This window comes from Labeo rohita, chromosome 14, assembly GCF_022985175.1.
Source record: "Labeo rohita strain BAU-BD-2019 chromosome 14, IGBB_LRoh.1.0, whole genome shotgun sequence".
In the NCBI taxonomy this organism is placed as follows: domain Eukaryota; kingdom Metazoa; phylum Chordata; class Actinopteri; order Cypriniformes; family Cyprinidae; genus Labeo; species Labeo rohita.
Genome location: NC_066882.1, coordinates 21583185 through 21601049, shown reverse-complemented (window position 1 = coordinate 21601049; position 17865 = coordinate 21583185). Strand labels below are relative to the sequence as shown.

The 17865-nt window shown below is 35.4% G+C and overlaps 1 protein-coding gene across 4 annotated transcripts in view; it reads left to right on the top strand.

Moving 5' to 3' along the window:
- Window positions 1-17865, top strand: part of ppp3cb (protein phosphatase 3, catalytic subunit, beta isozyme) — a 53127-nt gene that overhangs the window by 12905 nt on the left and 22357 nt on the right. For 2 of the 4 annotated variants that reach the window (XM_051127225.1, XM_051127223.1), the window contains exons 2-5: window positions 5422-5457; window positions 12057-12257; window positions 15973-16097; window positions 16216-16327. In XM_051127225.1, the coding sequence (XP_050983182.1) occupies window positions 5422-5457; window positions 12057-12257; window positions 15973-16097; window positions 16216-16327 (474 nt within the window). The remainder of the gene's footprint in view (window positions 1-5421; window positions 5458-12056; window positions 12258-15972; window positions 16098-16215; window positions 16328-17865) is intronic. The other 2 variants (XM_051127224.1, XM_051127226.1) reach the window with 1 other exon arrangement.

The window sequence follows — 17865 nt, the reverse complement described above, 5'->3', positions numbered from 1 at the left end:
TTACTTGATTTCAAATGTTGGATTTCATTTTTTTTAGCTGCGTTGCATAGGCTATGGTTTCTCATACTAGTGTTAACAAAGCACTGAGGGTTAAAAAAATCAGCAGGGGGTTTGTGAATTGATGAAAAGCTAAGTATTAAATAATATAAATGTAAACCAATCAAAATAAAACAAAAGATTATTGTTTTTTATTATTTAAGTAACATCAGTGAACCGTGAACTTGTGAATGTGTTAAATTATTGAAATATTAACTTAAAAATTTTCAAAAATGTGATATATTTTGGCACATTACAGTACAAAATTTCAAACACAATGGCAAAATATGGAATCCCGCTTTCGCCACTGAATAAAAGGTAATCGCGACTTTTTATCTCACAATTCTTACATTTTTTTCCAATTCCCAGTTTAAATCTTGCAGTTCCGAGAAATTAAGTCAGAACTGCATGATATAAACTTGCAATTGCGAATAATAAAGTCAGAACTGCGAGATCCAAAATTGAAATCTGACTTTTTCTCAGAATTGCATAATATAAATACGCAATTGCAAGATATAAGGTCACAGTCATGAGAAAATGAAGTCAGAATTGCAAAAGATAAACTCACAATTCTGATTTTTGAATTGTGAATTTATATCTCGCAATTTTGACACACAAATGTGAGTTAAGTCAGAATTGTGAGATATAACTCTTCTTTTTTCCCCTAAAAATTGGACTTTACAACTCGCAATTGTGAGTTTATATCACGCAATTCTGAGAAAAAAGTCAGAATTGTGAGCAAATGACTTTTCTCAAAAAAGCCCACCCTCCTTATTTACAGTTGCTTTGTCCGACAAACAATGCCGCTCTAACACTACAGATCATGTTCTCCCGCAGTGAAAAGTACATAGCGGAACAAAGAGGAAGGTTCACTTTTACATGTTGTTTGAACATTAATGTGTGTTAGCAGTGTGTGTACACATCTACCCTATAATTATAAAATCCACCCAGTGGTTTTTATTTAGTCTGTAAAAATACGACAGTTGATTGACATGAGCGTCTTACCTTAGACCCGGCTTGAATGAGCAGTAACAGTCCGATCGCCACTGAACAGGGATGTAGACAAGAATGGCTCCTAAGCGATTGAGGTGTTCTGTTCTTGGATGTAATAATGAACATAGTGGTCGTCATTTACTCACGACATCTGAGCCACTGAAGATGCAGTGGATGACTTTTGTTTGTGAAGGCCTCCTGATCTAAACAAATGCGTCTATGTTCGCGTGAATCATTCATGATCCAGCTTCACTTACAGCAGAAGTGAGTATAAGGGTTTTTTTATGAATATTTGCAATCGCCTTTCCTAATAACATGCTAGTTAGCAAGTTTCGCGGCTAAATGCGGCTAAAATAAACAGGCTCGTCACTCCACAAAGAGAAGAGAGGGGCGGGGCGAGGTGAGCAGAGCTCATTAACATTTAAAGCAACATCGACCAGAGCAAGGTGATTTTTGCAGAGCTGATTTTGGCAAGGTAAAAAAAAGTGTTTTTTTCACTACCATTGAGAAATTTTAGTCAAAGCATGTTATAGACTTTTCCTTAAGACCCTAAAGAATCATATCAACTTGTGGAAAATGGGCATCCGATGACCCCTTTAAAATGTGGTCTTTTTTTTAAAAAAAAATCAATAAATACAATAAATACCATTTTGTGGGTCTTTAATGTATCGTGACAGACAAACAGTATTGCCTTATTAGATCAATCGACGTGTGAACTGATTGTCTTTTCTTATTTACTTAAAACATGAAATAAACATGAATAGATAAGACGTTGGTACACAATTTTTCAAGTTTAAGTCCACCGAAGTTAATCTACTCTCCAGTCTGATTTGTTTGTCAGACAGAATAGTGGATTTGGCATTATGATTGGTCAGATTGCCTGTCAATCAAGCTGTTTGCGAAGGGTCAATTGTGAGTTTATATCATGCAGTTTTGAGTTTATAACTCATAATTCGCAAGTCAGAATTGTGAGAAGTCACCTTTTTTATTTTTTATTCAGTGGCAGAAATAGCCTTTCATAGCAATCAACCAAACAACAACAAAGCAGCTATATTTTCAGACTACTTTTTAGAAGGGTTAGCCATAGCAAGCTAGCTTTGAAATCATAAGATCCCATCCTCCCTGCAAATCACTCTCCAAAGCCACACTTTGAAACAATGTTTTTGTGACAGCTTACATGAATGTCCGCTATAGCACTCCTTGTGGCAACACTGAGAATACAGCATGTAGTTAAGTTGTGAATTGTGTGCTGACACGTTGACACGTGAAATCAAGCTTAGCATAGCTAGAAGCGTCTAGATTCATGTTCTTCAGAGTATGTTTTGACCTAAAATACTTCAAAAAGTGTTTATCTAACATGAATCTTCATGATAAAATGCTAGTCTTTAAAGTTGGTTTGTTTTTAGATGGCGTGCTCATGGCGTTTACCCACAAAGATAGGTGAAACCCTGTGCTAGTGTACCAACGGTTTCTCCCTCACAGCAGGGGTTCACACTCGAAGGCAAACCTTGGTGAGTGTCTTCCTGTAAGTGGAGGTCAGGACGGGGTGAGGACAGGAGTGAACAGTCAGGGAGGAGAGAGGAGGAAGGAGTGAGAAAGAGAGAGAGGAAGAGCGAGAGAGGCTCTAGCACAGCTGTGACCTGAATGAGTCCCTCCCCTCGTACCTCTGGGGTCCGGGAACAAGCGCGAGCCTGTCAGCGGCCTACTTTCCCAAAGTATGATTCTAGGCCATTATCTGTGTTACCACTGGTGGGGCTCCAACGGGCTCAACGGTTCCGCAGAACAATCCTTTTCATCGCCTGTGAACGTGTGAGGGAGGGCCGGACGTTTTTAAGTGTTACTCTGAGAGGAACGCATCTTACAGGAGGGAGTCAAGGTGAGGTCGACTACTGGGAGCAGGAGGACAGAGAAAGAGAGAAAAAATAGCAGGGAGATAAAAGGAGAGAGATTATCAACCACTTTGTGGTTGGACTGCTCTGCATTACATCATTGTTTTGTTATTACACTGGCATTGATGGTTCCACAAAGAACCTTTAACATCCATAGAACCTTTCCATTCCACATAATGTCCTTTTGATTATTAAACTGTTCTGTGTGCTATAAAAAGCGGTAGACCTGCCTTTTTGAAGAGCGTAGGTAGTGATTAGTATTTTGAAAAGAAAAGCAGTGAAATCAGTTTAAAAGAATATCCCAGTTCTGCTAAAACTATTTACAGTTCAAAAATTAAAGGATTAGTTCACTTCAGTTGAAAGGAAAATGTTTTTTGAGGAAAACCTTCCAGGATTTTTCTCTATATAGTGGGTTTCAATGGGGATCAGCGGGTTAAAGGTCAAAACTCCAGTTTCAATGCAGCTTCAAAGGGCTCTACATGATCCCAGCCAAGGAATAAGGGTCGTATCTAGCAAAATGATTGGTCATTTATTTAAAAAAATGAATATATATATATATATATATATATGTGTGTGTGTGTGTGTGTGACCATGGACCACAAAACCAGTCATAAGGGTCAATTTTTCGAAATTGAGCTTTATACATTATGTGGATGTATGGTTTGTTAGGATAGGACAATATTTGGTCGAGATACGACTATTTGAATATATGTAATCTGAGGGTGCAAAAAAATCAATATAATGAGAAAATCACCTTTAAAGTTGTCCAAATGAAGCTCTTACTAATGCATATTACTAATCAAAAATTAAGTTTTGATATATTTACAGAAGGAATTTTACTAAATGTCTTCATGGAACATGATCTTTGCTTAATTTCCTAATGATTTTTGGCATAAAAGAAAAATGAATAATTTTGACCCATACAATGTATTTTTGCCTATTGCTACAAATACATCCCACCAACTTAAGACTGGTTTTGTGGTCCAGGGTCACATATATACTTTTTAACCACAAATGCTTGCACTAGATCTGCAACGTGCATCTACAATTTCACGCATTACGCAGTCACATTGGAAAGGTCATGTGCAGTTAGTTCTTGTCTGTGTTTTCAAAAAGGTAGGGTAGGGCGAAAAACTCCATCTCATTTTCTCCTCCAACTTCAAAATCATCTGACATTGTTGTTTTACCTTTCTTTGCACGTTCGCTTTGTAAACACTGGGTCGGTACTTCCACCTACGTCACGTGTGACCTTTTCAATGTGAAGTCAAGCTAGTGCAAGAAGAGCATTTATGGTTAAAAAATATATAATTTTTTTTTTTTGGAGAATGACCAATCGTTTTGGTAGATAAGCCCTTATTACTCGGCTGGGGTAGTGTAGAGCCCTTTGAAGCTGCATTGAAACTGCAATTTGGACCTTCAACCCGTTGATCCCCACTGAAGTCCACTATATGGAGAAAAATCCTGGAATGTTTTCCTCTAAAACCTTAATTTCAGTTTTTGGACACTTTACCATTTTTGGACGCTTTATGGTTGTCTGGCATTAATGGAACTTAAACTGTGTTAAACTGTGGAATGATATTTTGTTACATAATGCAAAGAAATTCATACACACACAAGTTTTGTCCTAAGTCTATAAAATACTTTATTCCTTGGAACACAAAAGATATTTTGAAAGTAAATTTGACATTTGAACTGTTCCACAGTTGACATAAAGTCATTTGGAATGACATATGGGTGAGTAAATGATAACAGAATTTTCATTTTTGAGTTGAACTGTGCTTTTAAGGTTAGTGTTCATCCTTGATGGTGAGTTTTTAGGCAATCCCTAAGCTTTCTGACTAATCAGATCATTCTTCATAGGCTCTTTGTGAACCACTGTCATCTCTGTCAATATACTGTCACATTCCTCAGAGTCAACGACTGATGTGTGATTTCAGCACAATTTTAGCTGAAATAACAAGTTTAGTAACAAGTTTAACTGCCATACAGTGGCCTCTTTTGTCTCTTTGCTCACCAAGGCTGCTTGATTGAACATATAATAAAAACAGTAATATTGTGATATATTTCTAATTAAATGAACTGTTTTGTGCCATACTATCATTAATATATTATAAAATGTGATTTACTCCTGTGATGCAAAGTTGAATTTTCAGCCTCACTGCTCCAGTCTTAAGTGTCACATGATCCTTCAAAAGAACAGCATTTATTTGAAACAGTAAAGACATTTATAATGCTACAAAAGATTTCTGTCACTTTTTATCAATTCAATGCATCCTTGCTTAAAAAATCCTACTGAACCCAAGTTTGTTCCACTTTTTGACAACCGCAGTGCTACTCCTAATGCTTTCTGTATCTTAAATTAGAACAGTATATTTTCTGTTATTATCAAACAGTACTATCTATACAGCATGAAAACATGGAACAGGATGTAAGAACAACAGCATTAACTCTATTTAAAATAAATAAATAATTTCTTTTTTTTTTTTTTCATTTTGTTTTCCAGCTGAAAGTGTTGCTGCTTCTGACAGGATGAAAAATGGTACTACAGCAAACACAATCAAACATCTTTCCCATAAAACTAGAAGTACCAGCACTGTTTATAAACTGCAAACTGTAGTCTGCAAACTGTACGTCTGTTGTTGGACAGAATCATACACAGACACTGCAAAGTTTTAGTCTTTCTTTCCTCTTACACAATTGCAAGCTATTAAATGAACTTTTAATTAAGCTTCAAACAATAATAGCTCAAATCAAACCACAAGGTGCTTTCTTTGTTTTCTTAAAGCTTTCACAGCCACTGGTGATTGCAAGTTTTCATTATATAGAAAAGAGCAGCATAAACACTCAACAAAATGTCTCTGTTTCTGTTCAGTGAAAGAATACTGAACTAAGTAAAATACTGCAAATACAGAATTGAAGTGACATGAGAGTTAATCATAACAATTTGAGTATGCCAAGATACCAAACTCTGCAAAAGTCAGAGAAATATCTGTCAGAAGTGAGATGTGAGCAGTCAGAAATGTTTTTTGGTCTGTTTGTCAATGCATTTGAGGCTTTTGTGGGTGTATTTGTGTGTGTGCATTTGAGTGAGAGAGAGGGATCAGAGTGTTTGTGTGTGTTTGTGTGTGTGTTTCGTCTGGTGCTTGTTTTTTTCAGTCCCTAGAAGATGCAGGAGTCTCAGCATCTGTCTTAGCAGCTGGAGGGTGTCACACACACATACACACATGCTCTCACACGTGGGTCAGTTATCCTGACCTCACACTGCCGCTGCTTGTCCTGCCTTGACCTGTTTTATCACACACATACACACACTCACACATGTGGAGAGCATACAGACTGTGAAAGGACTAGAGGGAAGTTTGACAGAGAGAAGAAAATAAAGGCGCAGCGAGTATTCATGAAATGCTGATATGAACTTTCAATGCGAGAGGTCAAAGGTCAACAACAATGTTGACACAGAGCAGATGGCAGCTCCGAATTGGCACTGCTGTTGACAGTATGCAAAAATGGTTATGTGAGTAGTTCACATGAAATGTGTCCTATTTTAGGCAGCACTATTGTTACAATTTTTTATCGTTTTGCTTGTTTCTCAAAATTTTGTATTAATTAGAGGCACTACTTGGAATATTTGAAGTTTGAAAAACATGTTTTTTTCACTGCAGGACTATTTAAAATAAATTAACAAAGCCAAATAATAATAATATTAATAATAATAATTTAAAAATAGTGAAAATGTATAACCTTAAATTATTATTATTTTTTTTTTCAAATCTTAAAATGAATATGCAATGTTGTGATGTGTAATTTCACAAGATTTAGCATTTAATATAGCTGACTTTAAATTGTGTTTTAATTTTAGACAAAATAGTATTGAATTATATTGCCTAATATTATCTAATATTACCTAATTGTCATTTATTTACTGTAACAAAAATAATTATCAGCTTTTTTAATTAATTAATGCACTATAAAGAATATTTGTACTTTTACTTTTAAAAATTCATAGTTTCACTTCAGGACCATTTAAAATAATCTACCAAAGCCATATATATATATATATATATAAAAATAACCCCAAAAGTTAATCCTTAATTAATTGTTAACAAATCTCAAAATTTATAGTCATGTTCATACTGTACAACTAATGTTTTGATGCCAAAACCAGGACTAAATTCAGCTTTTAAAATGACTGATATAATTTTTTGTGTGTTAATAATTCATATATATATATATATATATATATATAGACACAGGTTCACAGCCATATTATATGTCAGCTACATTCGTGTGTTTATTGTTTAGGCTTGTGCTGCTTCTCTGCAACAGTCGGGTTTATATTTAGCTCACATTGTTTTGCGCGGGTTTGTTCCGCTCTCCGATCAATGATTCATGGAGTTTCATTTCATTGTTGTGGTTCATAATTCCAACATGTTTATTTACATTGATAATGCCTGTGAAAAGATGCGCCACATGTGTGTTTATTGACATGAGAGGGCGTGTGAGGCCCGTCACTGTATGACTGTGTCCATGACAACAGTAATTATGCTCATGTTCAGAAAGACGGCAGCGTACAGTATGTGCTTAATCAGAACCTATGCAAATACCTGTACTGTAAAAGTGCACGTTTGTGTTGCTGCAGGTGCGAGTTTAAGTGCCCAAAGAAAAATGTTGCTGGTCAGAGTTTGCTTGTTCTCAGTTTTAAGTTTTAAGATGTTTTTCCTTTAATTTTTTTTATATAGCAGCTCAGTTTATTTGGTTGTGAGTTCATACCGAATCTCCTTTCTTGGCAAATCTGAACACATTGTTGAAATCTCATCTGAAACTCGTGAGATTACTGGAGTCTTTTTTTCTATAGAACGAGAAACAGGAGCTTTAAGTCTTTAAGATTTAAGATTTAAAACTTACTTAAAAACTCATTTTTTCTTAACTGTTTAGATTTTTATATCTTAGTTTGATTTTAGTTGTTTTTATGTGTGTGTTGAATTCTTACTTGTTTGTTTTATCATGTACAGCGCTTTGAGAAACTGCTTTAAAGGCGCTATATAAAAATAAAGTTATTATTTTTAAGGTTTTTAAAAAAAAATATTTTAAATGCATGCACAAAATAACTGCACGCACATGTCTGGCTTTGCACGAGTCGTGCATATTTCTTCTCTTCTCGTGAGCGTGTATGTGCATTTTATCACGTGCATGTGAATGCTTGTGGAGTCGGCAGTGTGTGTATGTGTGTGAGTGCAGTGCATTTGCCTGAGGAGACAGTGTTATGTAAGAGATCTCTGCAGCATACTGCACTTCAATAATATACCCATACTGCTAAATAAAGACACGCACACACTCATACTGTACACGCATACAATAACAAATCATATACAAAGCAGATCAGATTCTCAGGACACTCACTTTAGATCTTGTCCTAACAAACTGTGCGTAACGAAATGTCATCATGTTCTTATCAGCAGGAAAGCAACATCCCAAATGACATCTCTTTGATATCTCAAATGTGTCTCTTTAAGACCAGATTGCGATTAAATGGAGAATAAGTATCTCAGCTGTTTCTCAGACTATGCTCATTTTTGACCAGAATCAGGCTCAGATGCCAACTGAAAAGAAAAGTCATACTTCTAGGTTGGTTTTTCATAGCTCATGAGACTTAAAGGAGAAGTCCACTTCCAGAACAAAAATTTACAGATAATTTACTCACCCCTTGTCATCCAAGATGTTCGTGTCTTTCTTTCTTCAGTCGATAAGAAATTATGTTTCTTGAGATAAACATTGCAAAATTTTTCTCCATATAGTGGACTTCAATGGTGCTCCCAAGTTTGAACTTTCAAAATGCAGTTTAAATGCAGCTTCAAATGGCTCTACACGATCCTAGACAAAGAAGAAGGTTCTTATCTAGCGAAACGATCTGCCATTTTTAAAACAAATTGACAATTTATTTTTTAACCTCAAACGCTCGTCTTGTCTCCTCCTCCTTGCGCTTGCGTACTCTCTGTAAACTGGGTCAATGCAGTTAGGGTATGTTGAAAAACTCCCGTCTCGTTCTCTTCTTCAACGTCAAAATCGTCCTACATCGCTGTTTTACCTTGTTTTGTAACGGATGTTTGATCTTCTCCGCATGTTCACTTTTAAACACTAGGTCAGTACTTTTTCAGCAATGTAGGATGATTTTAAAGTTGGGGAAGAAAACGAGATGGGAGTTTTTTGACATACCCTAACTGTATTGACCTTACTGAACCGGAAAAAAAACGAGTTCGCGCAGACTTAGAGAAGACGAGCATTTGAGGTTAAAAAGTATATAAATTATCTTTTTTTTTTTAAATGACCGATCGTTTTGCTAGATAAAACCCCTTATCTAGCAAAACGGATCGTTTAGAGCCATTTGAAGCTGCATTTAAACTGCATTTTGGAAGTTTAAACCTGGGGGCACTATTGAAGTCCACTATATGGAGAAAAATTTGGGAATGTTTTCCTCAAGAAACTGAATTTCTTATCAACTGAAGAAAGAAAGACATGAACATCTTGGATGACAAGAGGGTGTAAATTATCTGTAAATTTTTGTTCTGGAAGTGGACTTCTCCTTTAATCGGTCTTGGAGGAATTTTATGCAAAAAAGTACATATTGAAATATTGACTCATAGAGACATGGGTGAGATCTCTTCTGAAAGGAAGTGTGGGGTTGTTTTCTCAGGAGAAACATTGGAGAAGCAGTAGACAAAACACTCCATTTGCTCTCTGTTTATCTCATCAAGAAACACTCTCAATTGTGACTCTTTTTATTGCTTCCAAGTTTATTGCAACAAAGTTGACAATTTAACATTCTTCAAAACTCAATTAAAGCTAACATATCATGAAAACCTGCCTTTTTTCATGTTTAAGTGCTATAATCGGGTCTCCAGTGCATCTACCAACCCAGAAAATGTGAAAAAGGACAACCCAGTAGCTTTGTTTTGATAAGTCAGCGTGTTAAAAAATGAGCCACTCAGATGTCTTATTATAATATTAGCGCCCCTTAATCTGCACGTTTTGCACATTTTGTTTTCACAAGTGGCAACAGTTCTAACACTATGGCAAAAGTTGGAGCAAAGCATGCTAACTGTTCTGTCGTTGGCTGCACAGATGAGCACAGAACATTGTTTGGAGTCCCAGCTTCAGAGGAAACAAGAGAGCAGTGGATTTATTGATTTATTTACTGTATATTACGCTGCTGCCACACAGATCTAATATAAACATGCCATTTCTTTCCCAGCTGTTTACCTTCACAGACATAACCGACTGTTTTTGTAACTCCTGTATGTTTTTAGCATAAACACTTGTGTATTTGACAGTTCAAGTGCAATTAGACATGAAAGAGAACTGAGTTTAGTACTCACATGCCTTGTGACAGCTGCTTTCTGTGTGCGTGCTTTGGATATGTGCGCTCAGAAAACCATGTATCAGAAGTTTAAACTAATATGGTTTAAATCCTATGATTTCAGTGCTCTTGACATGATAAAACCAAACAGATGTATTTTAGCAGAGTATCTAAGATATGACATGTAGAGGCACAGCCCTATTCTGGAAAAGGGGGCGGAGAGCAGCAGCTCATTTGCATTTAAAGATCTGCTTCCACTCAAAGTGGGCATTTTCAAAACCATATAATAAATGATCTGAGCAGAAGTTTGAGCTGAAACTTCATAGACACATTTTGGGGACACCTGAGACTTATATTACATATTGTAAAAAGGGGCTTAATAGGTCTCCTTTAAGTCATCTGAGCAGCAAAAGAGCAACATCTGGGCGATCAAACTTTTCTTTGTGTATGATCTGCTGTTTTGCATCTTGGAAGTGACTCCATTCCTTTGTTTCTGAAATATGTAAATGTTATCTGACTGAATTCATCTTCACAGTTATTGTTTTGGCTGCAGCAGCGCGTCTGTGCGGCTCAAACGCTTGAATACAGACTGAAAAATAAGTTTCTGAAAACACATTTTTTGGATGTGGAAATGGGTTAGCATGTGGGCTGCTATGACTCAGTGTGTGTGTGTGTGATACGCTTCACTGGTGGCATGCCAACCTCTGGCTGCTGTTGCCCGGTAACACTTTGCCACAGTTTTGCTTTCATTTCACCTTTTTACAGACTTTTTGGTCTTTTTCTCTATATATCTATTTTTTCCCCCTTTCATCATCATTTCCGGCATGTTATCTAATGTGGAAATGATAATAAACCATTATCACTATCATTCTATTGATTACTTGCCTGTCCTGACCTTTTCTCTCTTTTTAATCGATACACTACAAACTCTACAGCTTCTGTGTGGTTTTAGAACATATTTCCTAAAATATGTTTACCTAAAAATATTTTTTCTTTGTTAAAATCTCAGAAGAATTTGATAAGAAATATTACAAAGACAAAATATGTTAAATTTACCCTGAACTTCAAATTCCAAAAGTTTTCACCCCCCAGCTCTTAATGCATTGTTTTTTTCTTCTGGAGCATTAGTGAGCATTTGAACTTTCTGTTATAGTTGTGTTTGAGTCCCTCAGTTGTCCTCAGTATCAAAAGATGGATCTCAAAATCATATAAAATCAAACTGTTGAACAAGGTCATTTTTATAAATTCAACTATTATTTTCTCTTATGCATAATATGTAAATGTATTTTATGTTAAATGTCTTATTCAAGTCAGTATTAAATAAACAATAACATGCATGTTGTATGATCCCTCTTATTTTGGTAAAATTATTAACATTTTGCAGATCTGCAAGGGGTATGTAAACTTTTGACCTTAACTGTATGATTTGAATTTTCCTTCAGTGTAATTGTACAGGATTTTTACCTGTTTTGTTTAATTCGTCAATTAGAATCAACAGAATAATATTATTTATTAAATGTCTTGGTTTGTATTCCTGAGTTGTCCATCTTTAAATAGTGTAGTCAGTCTGGATTCTCATTCTCATGTTTCTCACAAAGTCAACTGGAGGTGTTTCATTGAGTATGTCTTATGCATTCTCTCCTGAACGCAAGCTGAATTCAGGAGTAAAGTTTGCTCAGCATTCTGGATGTGTCACTATACAATGGATGGTTTTTTGTGATCTTGTTCCCTTTTGGTTTCCTACATCATTTACTCAGGTCTTTTCTCTGTCCTTCTTTCTGCAGCGGTGCCGTTTCCGCTGAGCCACAGGTTAAGCATGCGAGAGGTGTTCGACTGTGAGGGGAAACCGCGTGTGGACCTGCTGAAAGCTCACCTCACTAAAGAGGGCCGCGTGGAGGAGCCCGTCGCCCTGCGCATCATCAATGAGGGAGCCGCCATCCTCCGCCAGGAGAAGACCATGCTGGACATAGAGGCCCCTGTCACAGGTTATCTGATCAGTAGACACAAACAGAAATAGTTTATTAACTGATATGGTCATTGAAGGTTATTTTTTTCAGTGTCACATGATCCTTCAGAAATCATTTTAATATGCTGATTTGCTGTTTAAGAAACATTTATTATTATTATCAATATTTAAAACAGCTGAGTACATTTTTTCAGGATTCTTTGATGAATAGAAAGATGCAAAGATCAGCATTTATCTGAAATAAAAGGCTTTTGTAACATTATACACTATACCATTCAAAAGCTTGGCGTCAATATATATATATATATATATATATATATATATATTTTTTTTTTTTTTTGAAAGAAATTATAGATCGGGGTGCCCAACCCTGTTCCTGGAGATCGACTTTCCTGCAGAGTTCAGTTCCAACCCTAATCAAACACACCTGTCTGTAATTAGCAAGCGCTCCTTGAGATCCTAATTAGCTGGTTCAGGTGTATTTGGTCAGGGTTGGAGCTGAACTCTGCAGGAAAGTCAATCTCCAGGACCAGGGTTGAGCACCCCTGTTATAGATATTAATACTTTTATTTAGCAAGCATGCTTTAAATTGATCAAAAGTGATGACAAAGACATTTATAATGTTACAAAAAATTATCTATTTCAGATAAATACTTTCATCTGAAACTTTCTATTCATCAAAGAAACAAATTCTGCTCAGCTGTTTTCAACATAATAATTATAATAATAATAAATGTTTTTTGAGCAATAAATCAGAATATTAGAATGATTTCTGAAGGATCATGTGACACTGAAGACTGGAGTAATGAAGTTAAAAATTCAGCTTTGAAATCACAGGAATAAATTACATTTTACAATATATTCAAATAGAAAAAAGTTATTTTAAATAGTAAAAATACTTAAAAATTGTACTGTTTTTGCTGTACTTTAGATAAAATAAATGCATGCTTGGTGAGCAGAAGAGAATTGTTTAAAAAACATAAATCGTACTGTTCAAAAACTTTTGACTGGTAGTATATATAGACTACCGGTCAAAAAATTGGGAAGAAATATAATTTTTGAAAGTCTTTTATGCTCACCAAGGCTGCATTTAATAAAATACAGTAAAACACTAATGAAATATTATTACAATTTAAATTAGCTGTTTTATATTTTAATATATTTTAAAATGTAATTTATTCCTGTGTTACAAAGCTAAATTTTCAGCAGCCATTACTCCAGTCTTCAGCGTCACGTGATCCTTCAGAAATCATTCTAATATTGATTCTAATATGCTGATTTGTTGCTCAGTTATTATTGTTGCTTAATTATTTAAAAAGTATGAAAAACAAATCATGTCTTGGGACATGGCTTTTTGGTCAAGATGGTAATTAGCTGGTCTACCAGCTGCCATGTTCTAAAAACCAGCTATCAAGCTGGATTTGAGAACATAGCAGATGGTCTACCAGCTTGTACCAGCTAATGACCAGCTATTAACCAGGTTAGGCCAGCTATTATGCTTCAAAACACATCTTAATCTGAGTTTTTACGTCCTAACTGAGATGTAACCTCATAAGTGACATATTTGGATCACTACATAGGCAGCAACTCAATGCATCACACAAATAGCTCTCCACACGGGAGACTCAAATCATAATTGATTCCACTAGGCCTAGAGTTCGACATTAGCATGTTGCTAACCTTACAACTTGATACTCTAATTGCAATAAAAATACAGCATGCATAAATACAGGGTGTAATAGTACATTATTATTTTTCATTATTAAAATAAATCTAAATATAGTTATACCATCTTGTGTTTATTGTTTACACTGAGCTGAAAGGGATAGTTCACACAAAAATGAAAATTTGGTCATTAATTACTCACCCTCATGTCATTCCAAACCCGTAAGACCTTAGCTCATCTTCAAAACAATTATGCGTCGTGGTACTTTTGTGAATGTACTTTTGAAAATACAGGCTGAGAAGATTTTGTGTAATAAATGACATTGTTAAGAGAGGTCAGGTAATGAACCGCACCTAGTGACCTTCATTTCCCACGAGTCAAAGTGAGGTTCAGCACAGGCGGAGGGACTAATGGAGGACAAAGATGTTGCTCCTCAGCTATGAAAATGGCATCATTTAGCAGGCAGAGGAGCTGAACACGAGGACCTTTCTCTGCTCTCGTTGGCCTCACACCTGAGACTGAACCTCTCCCTCTCTCCCAGCATGCATTTCTGAACCCTCATCAGCTGGTGGCCTGGTGAATTTCACACACAGGAGTCATTAAACATTAATGGCTCACTGGATAACTGATTTAATTCCCTGGAACCCATTACAGAGAGAGATGGTTAGCTTTGTGTGCTTTCAGTCATTCAGACCTCGTGGCCTTTAACCTTTTGACCTCCCATTGGGAACACGCACTCACATGTGAATAGCTCCAATTAGACGTCTTCATTAGATAAGAAACAACATTCACCTTCTCTTTAGGCTCTCTTTCTTTTTTTTTCTCAGATATACACACACTTTTCAGTCAGGATGGTGATTAGCTTTTTCATTCTTATCGTAATGATGTTTATTGGATGGTTTCAATCTGATTTCAGCTATAACTACTGGATTTTGTCATTATAGCTGGACACAAGATCTTACAGTGTTAACAAAATAGCCATACTTTGTATATCACAAAATAAATTCAGGAGCCATTATTTTCTAATGTTGTGAGGTACTAATATGACCTACTAAAATGAGGTTAATTATTTTTATAAATTCCAGTTTCTCCACAATGCAGTAATATAGTGAAATGTTATTACAGTTTAAAATAATGGTTTTCTATTTTAATATATTTTAAAATATAATTTATTCCTGTGATGCAAAGCTGAATTTTCATCACCCTTTACTCCAGTTTTCAGTGTCACATGATCCTTTAGAAATCATTTTAATATGCTGATTTATTACTTTTATTATCAATGTTGACAACAGTTGTGCTGATTAATATTTTTTGGAAACTGTGATTTTTTTTTTTTAAAGAATTCTTTGATGAATAAAAGTTAATAAGAACAGCATTTATTCAAAATAGCAATATAAGTCTTTGCTATCGGCTTTCTAAATATATATCTATATATATCTATAAATATATATATATATATATATATATATATATATATAAAACATATCCTTGGTAAAATAAAGTATTTCTTTAAAAAGGTTTCTTTTAAAAAAGAAAAAAATTACTGACCACAAACTTTGAAATGGTAGTTTATATTGTTACAAAAGATTTATCTTTTAAATAAATGCTTTTCTTTTAAGCATATTTTTACTTATTTATTAAAGAATTCTAAAATATATATATATATCACAGGTTTCAACAAAATATTAAACAGCACAATATTTCAATACTGATAGTAAATCAGCATATTAGAATGATGCTAAAAAATTTAGTTTTGCATCACAGGAATAAATTACATTTTAAAATATATTCAATTACAAAACAGTTGTTTGACATTGAAATAATATTTCACATTATTACTGATTTTTCAGTATTTTTGATCAAATAAATGCATTGATGAGCATAAGAAACCTCTTTAAAACACATTAAAAATCTTACTGATCCCCAGCTTTTCAATGGCTGTGTATGTTTACAACTACTAACTGTCATTCTGCTAAAACCTTCCTACTATTCTTACTCTGTTCTTTTACTGTTTTCAAGCACTTTTGTTTCCTTCAGCTAATGCCAATCTTTTTTTGTGCTGCTGCAGTGTGCGGGGATATTCACGGGCAGTTCTTCGACCTGATGAAGCTATTTGAGGTTGGCGGGTCTCCTGCGACAACGAGGTACCTGTTTCTAGGGGACTATGTGGACCGAGGGTACTTCAGTATTGAGGTGAGCATGTCCTAAGGTTCTCTTCTACCCTGCTTAGGAACCCTAGTTTGTAGTACACACCACCTTTGCCGAAATATCTTGATGTGGTCTGTGAAAGTATCTGTATTCTTTCCTTCAGTGTGTCCTTTACCTCTGGTCGCTGAAAATCCTCTACCCAAAGACGCTGTTTCTGCTGCGGGGAAACCATGAATGTAGACATTTGACTGAATATTTCACTTTCAAACAAGAATGTGAGTACGAGGAAAACTCTGTCTTGTCAGTTACGGTGTCTATACATTTACATTTAAAGGGGTCATCGGATACAAGACTCACTTTTATATGTTGTTTGAACAAATATGTGTCGGCAGTGTGTGTACACACCTACCCTATAATGATACAAATCCACCCAGTGGTATGTTTTTTAATCCCTATAAATAATATCCCCTTTTTCAAATCAAGCCATTCTCAGTTTCTTGGCTGTGACATCACACAGACCAAGGCCGCTCCATCGATAGTTGATTGACACTAGCGTCTTACCTTAGAGCCGCCCTGAGTGAGCTGTGAACAGTCCGATCGCCATTGTTTTCGACGTCATTTTCGACGGGGTGGGGTGAGCAGAGCTCATTAGCATTTAAAGAGACATGCAACAAAACAGGTTCCTGTGAAAAGAGCTGACAAGGTAAAAAGGGTGTTGTTTTACACTACCATTGAGAAATTTTAAAAGTATGTTATAGAGTTTTCATTAAGACCCTAAACAATCATATCAACTTGTGGAAAATTGGCATCTGATGACCCCTTTAAGGTGTGAAACTATACTCTTACAAACACAGCAGTTCACCTCTCCTCTCTTCTCCTCTCCTCTCCTCTTTTTCTCCGTCTCTTTTTCTGGAGCAGTCTCTTGTCAGACAGAAAGAGAGATGCAGAGAGAAAAGAGGGAGTATGATTAGCAGAAAATTAATTTGCCTGTTAATGTTGGGCCCAGGGAGCCTGTGAGTGTGATTTCCCTGATGAGGGGAGTGAGGAGGAGTGGGTGCCCTCCTTTACCATCTGCTGACTGACAGAACACACACACACACACACACACACTAATATGCTTAAACTTACAAATATTTACTGTGAATTCTAAACGGAGACACACCATACGCCTACAATGAGTTTAAAATAAACCATAATAATAATAATAAATCAATAAGTGAATCATTTAAAATAGACATTCAAAAATGAAAAAAAACAAAATGCCATTATTTTTACATGTAATCAATATTTCATTTATTAAAGCCAACTATGAATCTCTTCAAGTTAGTGTTTTTAAGCATATTACATTTATTCCAAAATAATAACTTTGTAACAGTTACAACTGAAACAATTTATTTTATTTGTGTTCAGCTATTCTTTTTAATAGTTAACTTTTAATTATTTCAGAATTTTTCAGATAATCAGTCATCAAAGCTTGGTTAATGTTGGTCACAGACACAGAGATTTATTTTAGATTTCAGCAAGCTGATTACTCACTAAAAAACCCTCAGATTATATTCTCATGACATTTCAAGGCTTATTTTGACGTAACAAAGCGTGTCTATATGAAGAGTTCAGATGCAAAAGCCTCTAAATTTCTTTAAAATGAGCATTTCTTTCTGGCAACTTTGTATAGGTTTCTATGTAAGTAGTGGTACTTCTGATTGGACTGAGGCTGGAATTTAGCGAGTTTGAAGTAAAAGTATTTTATGGATGTGTCAGGAGCCTTCACTCAGTATCATTATCTCATTTTTGACCAAGATGACTTTTAGCT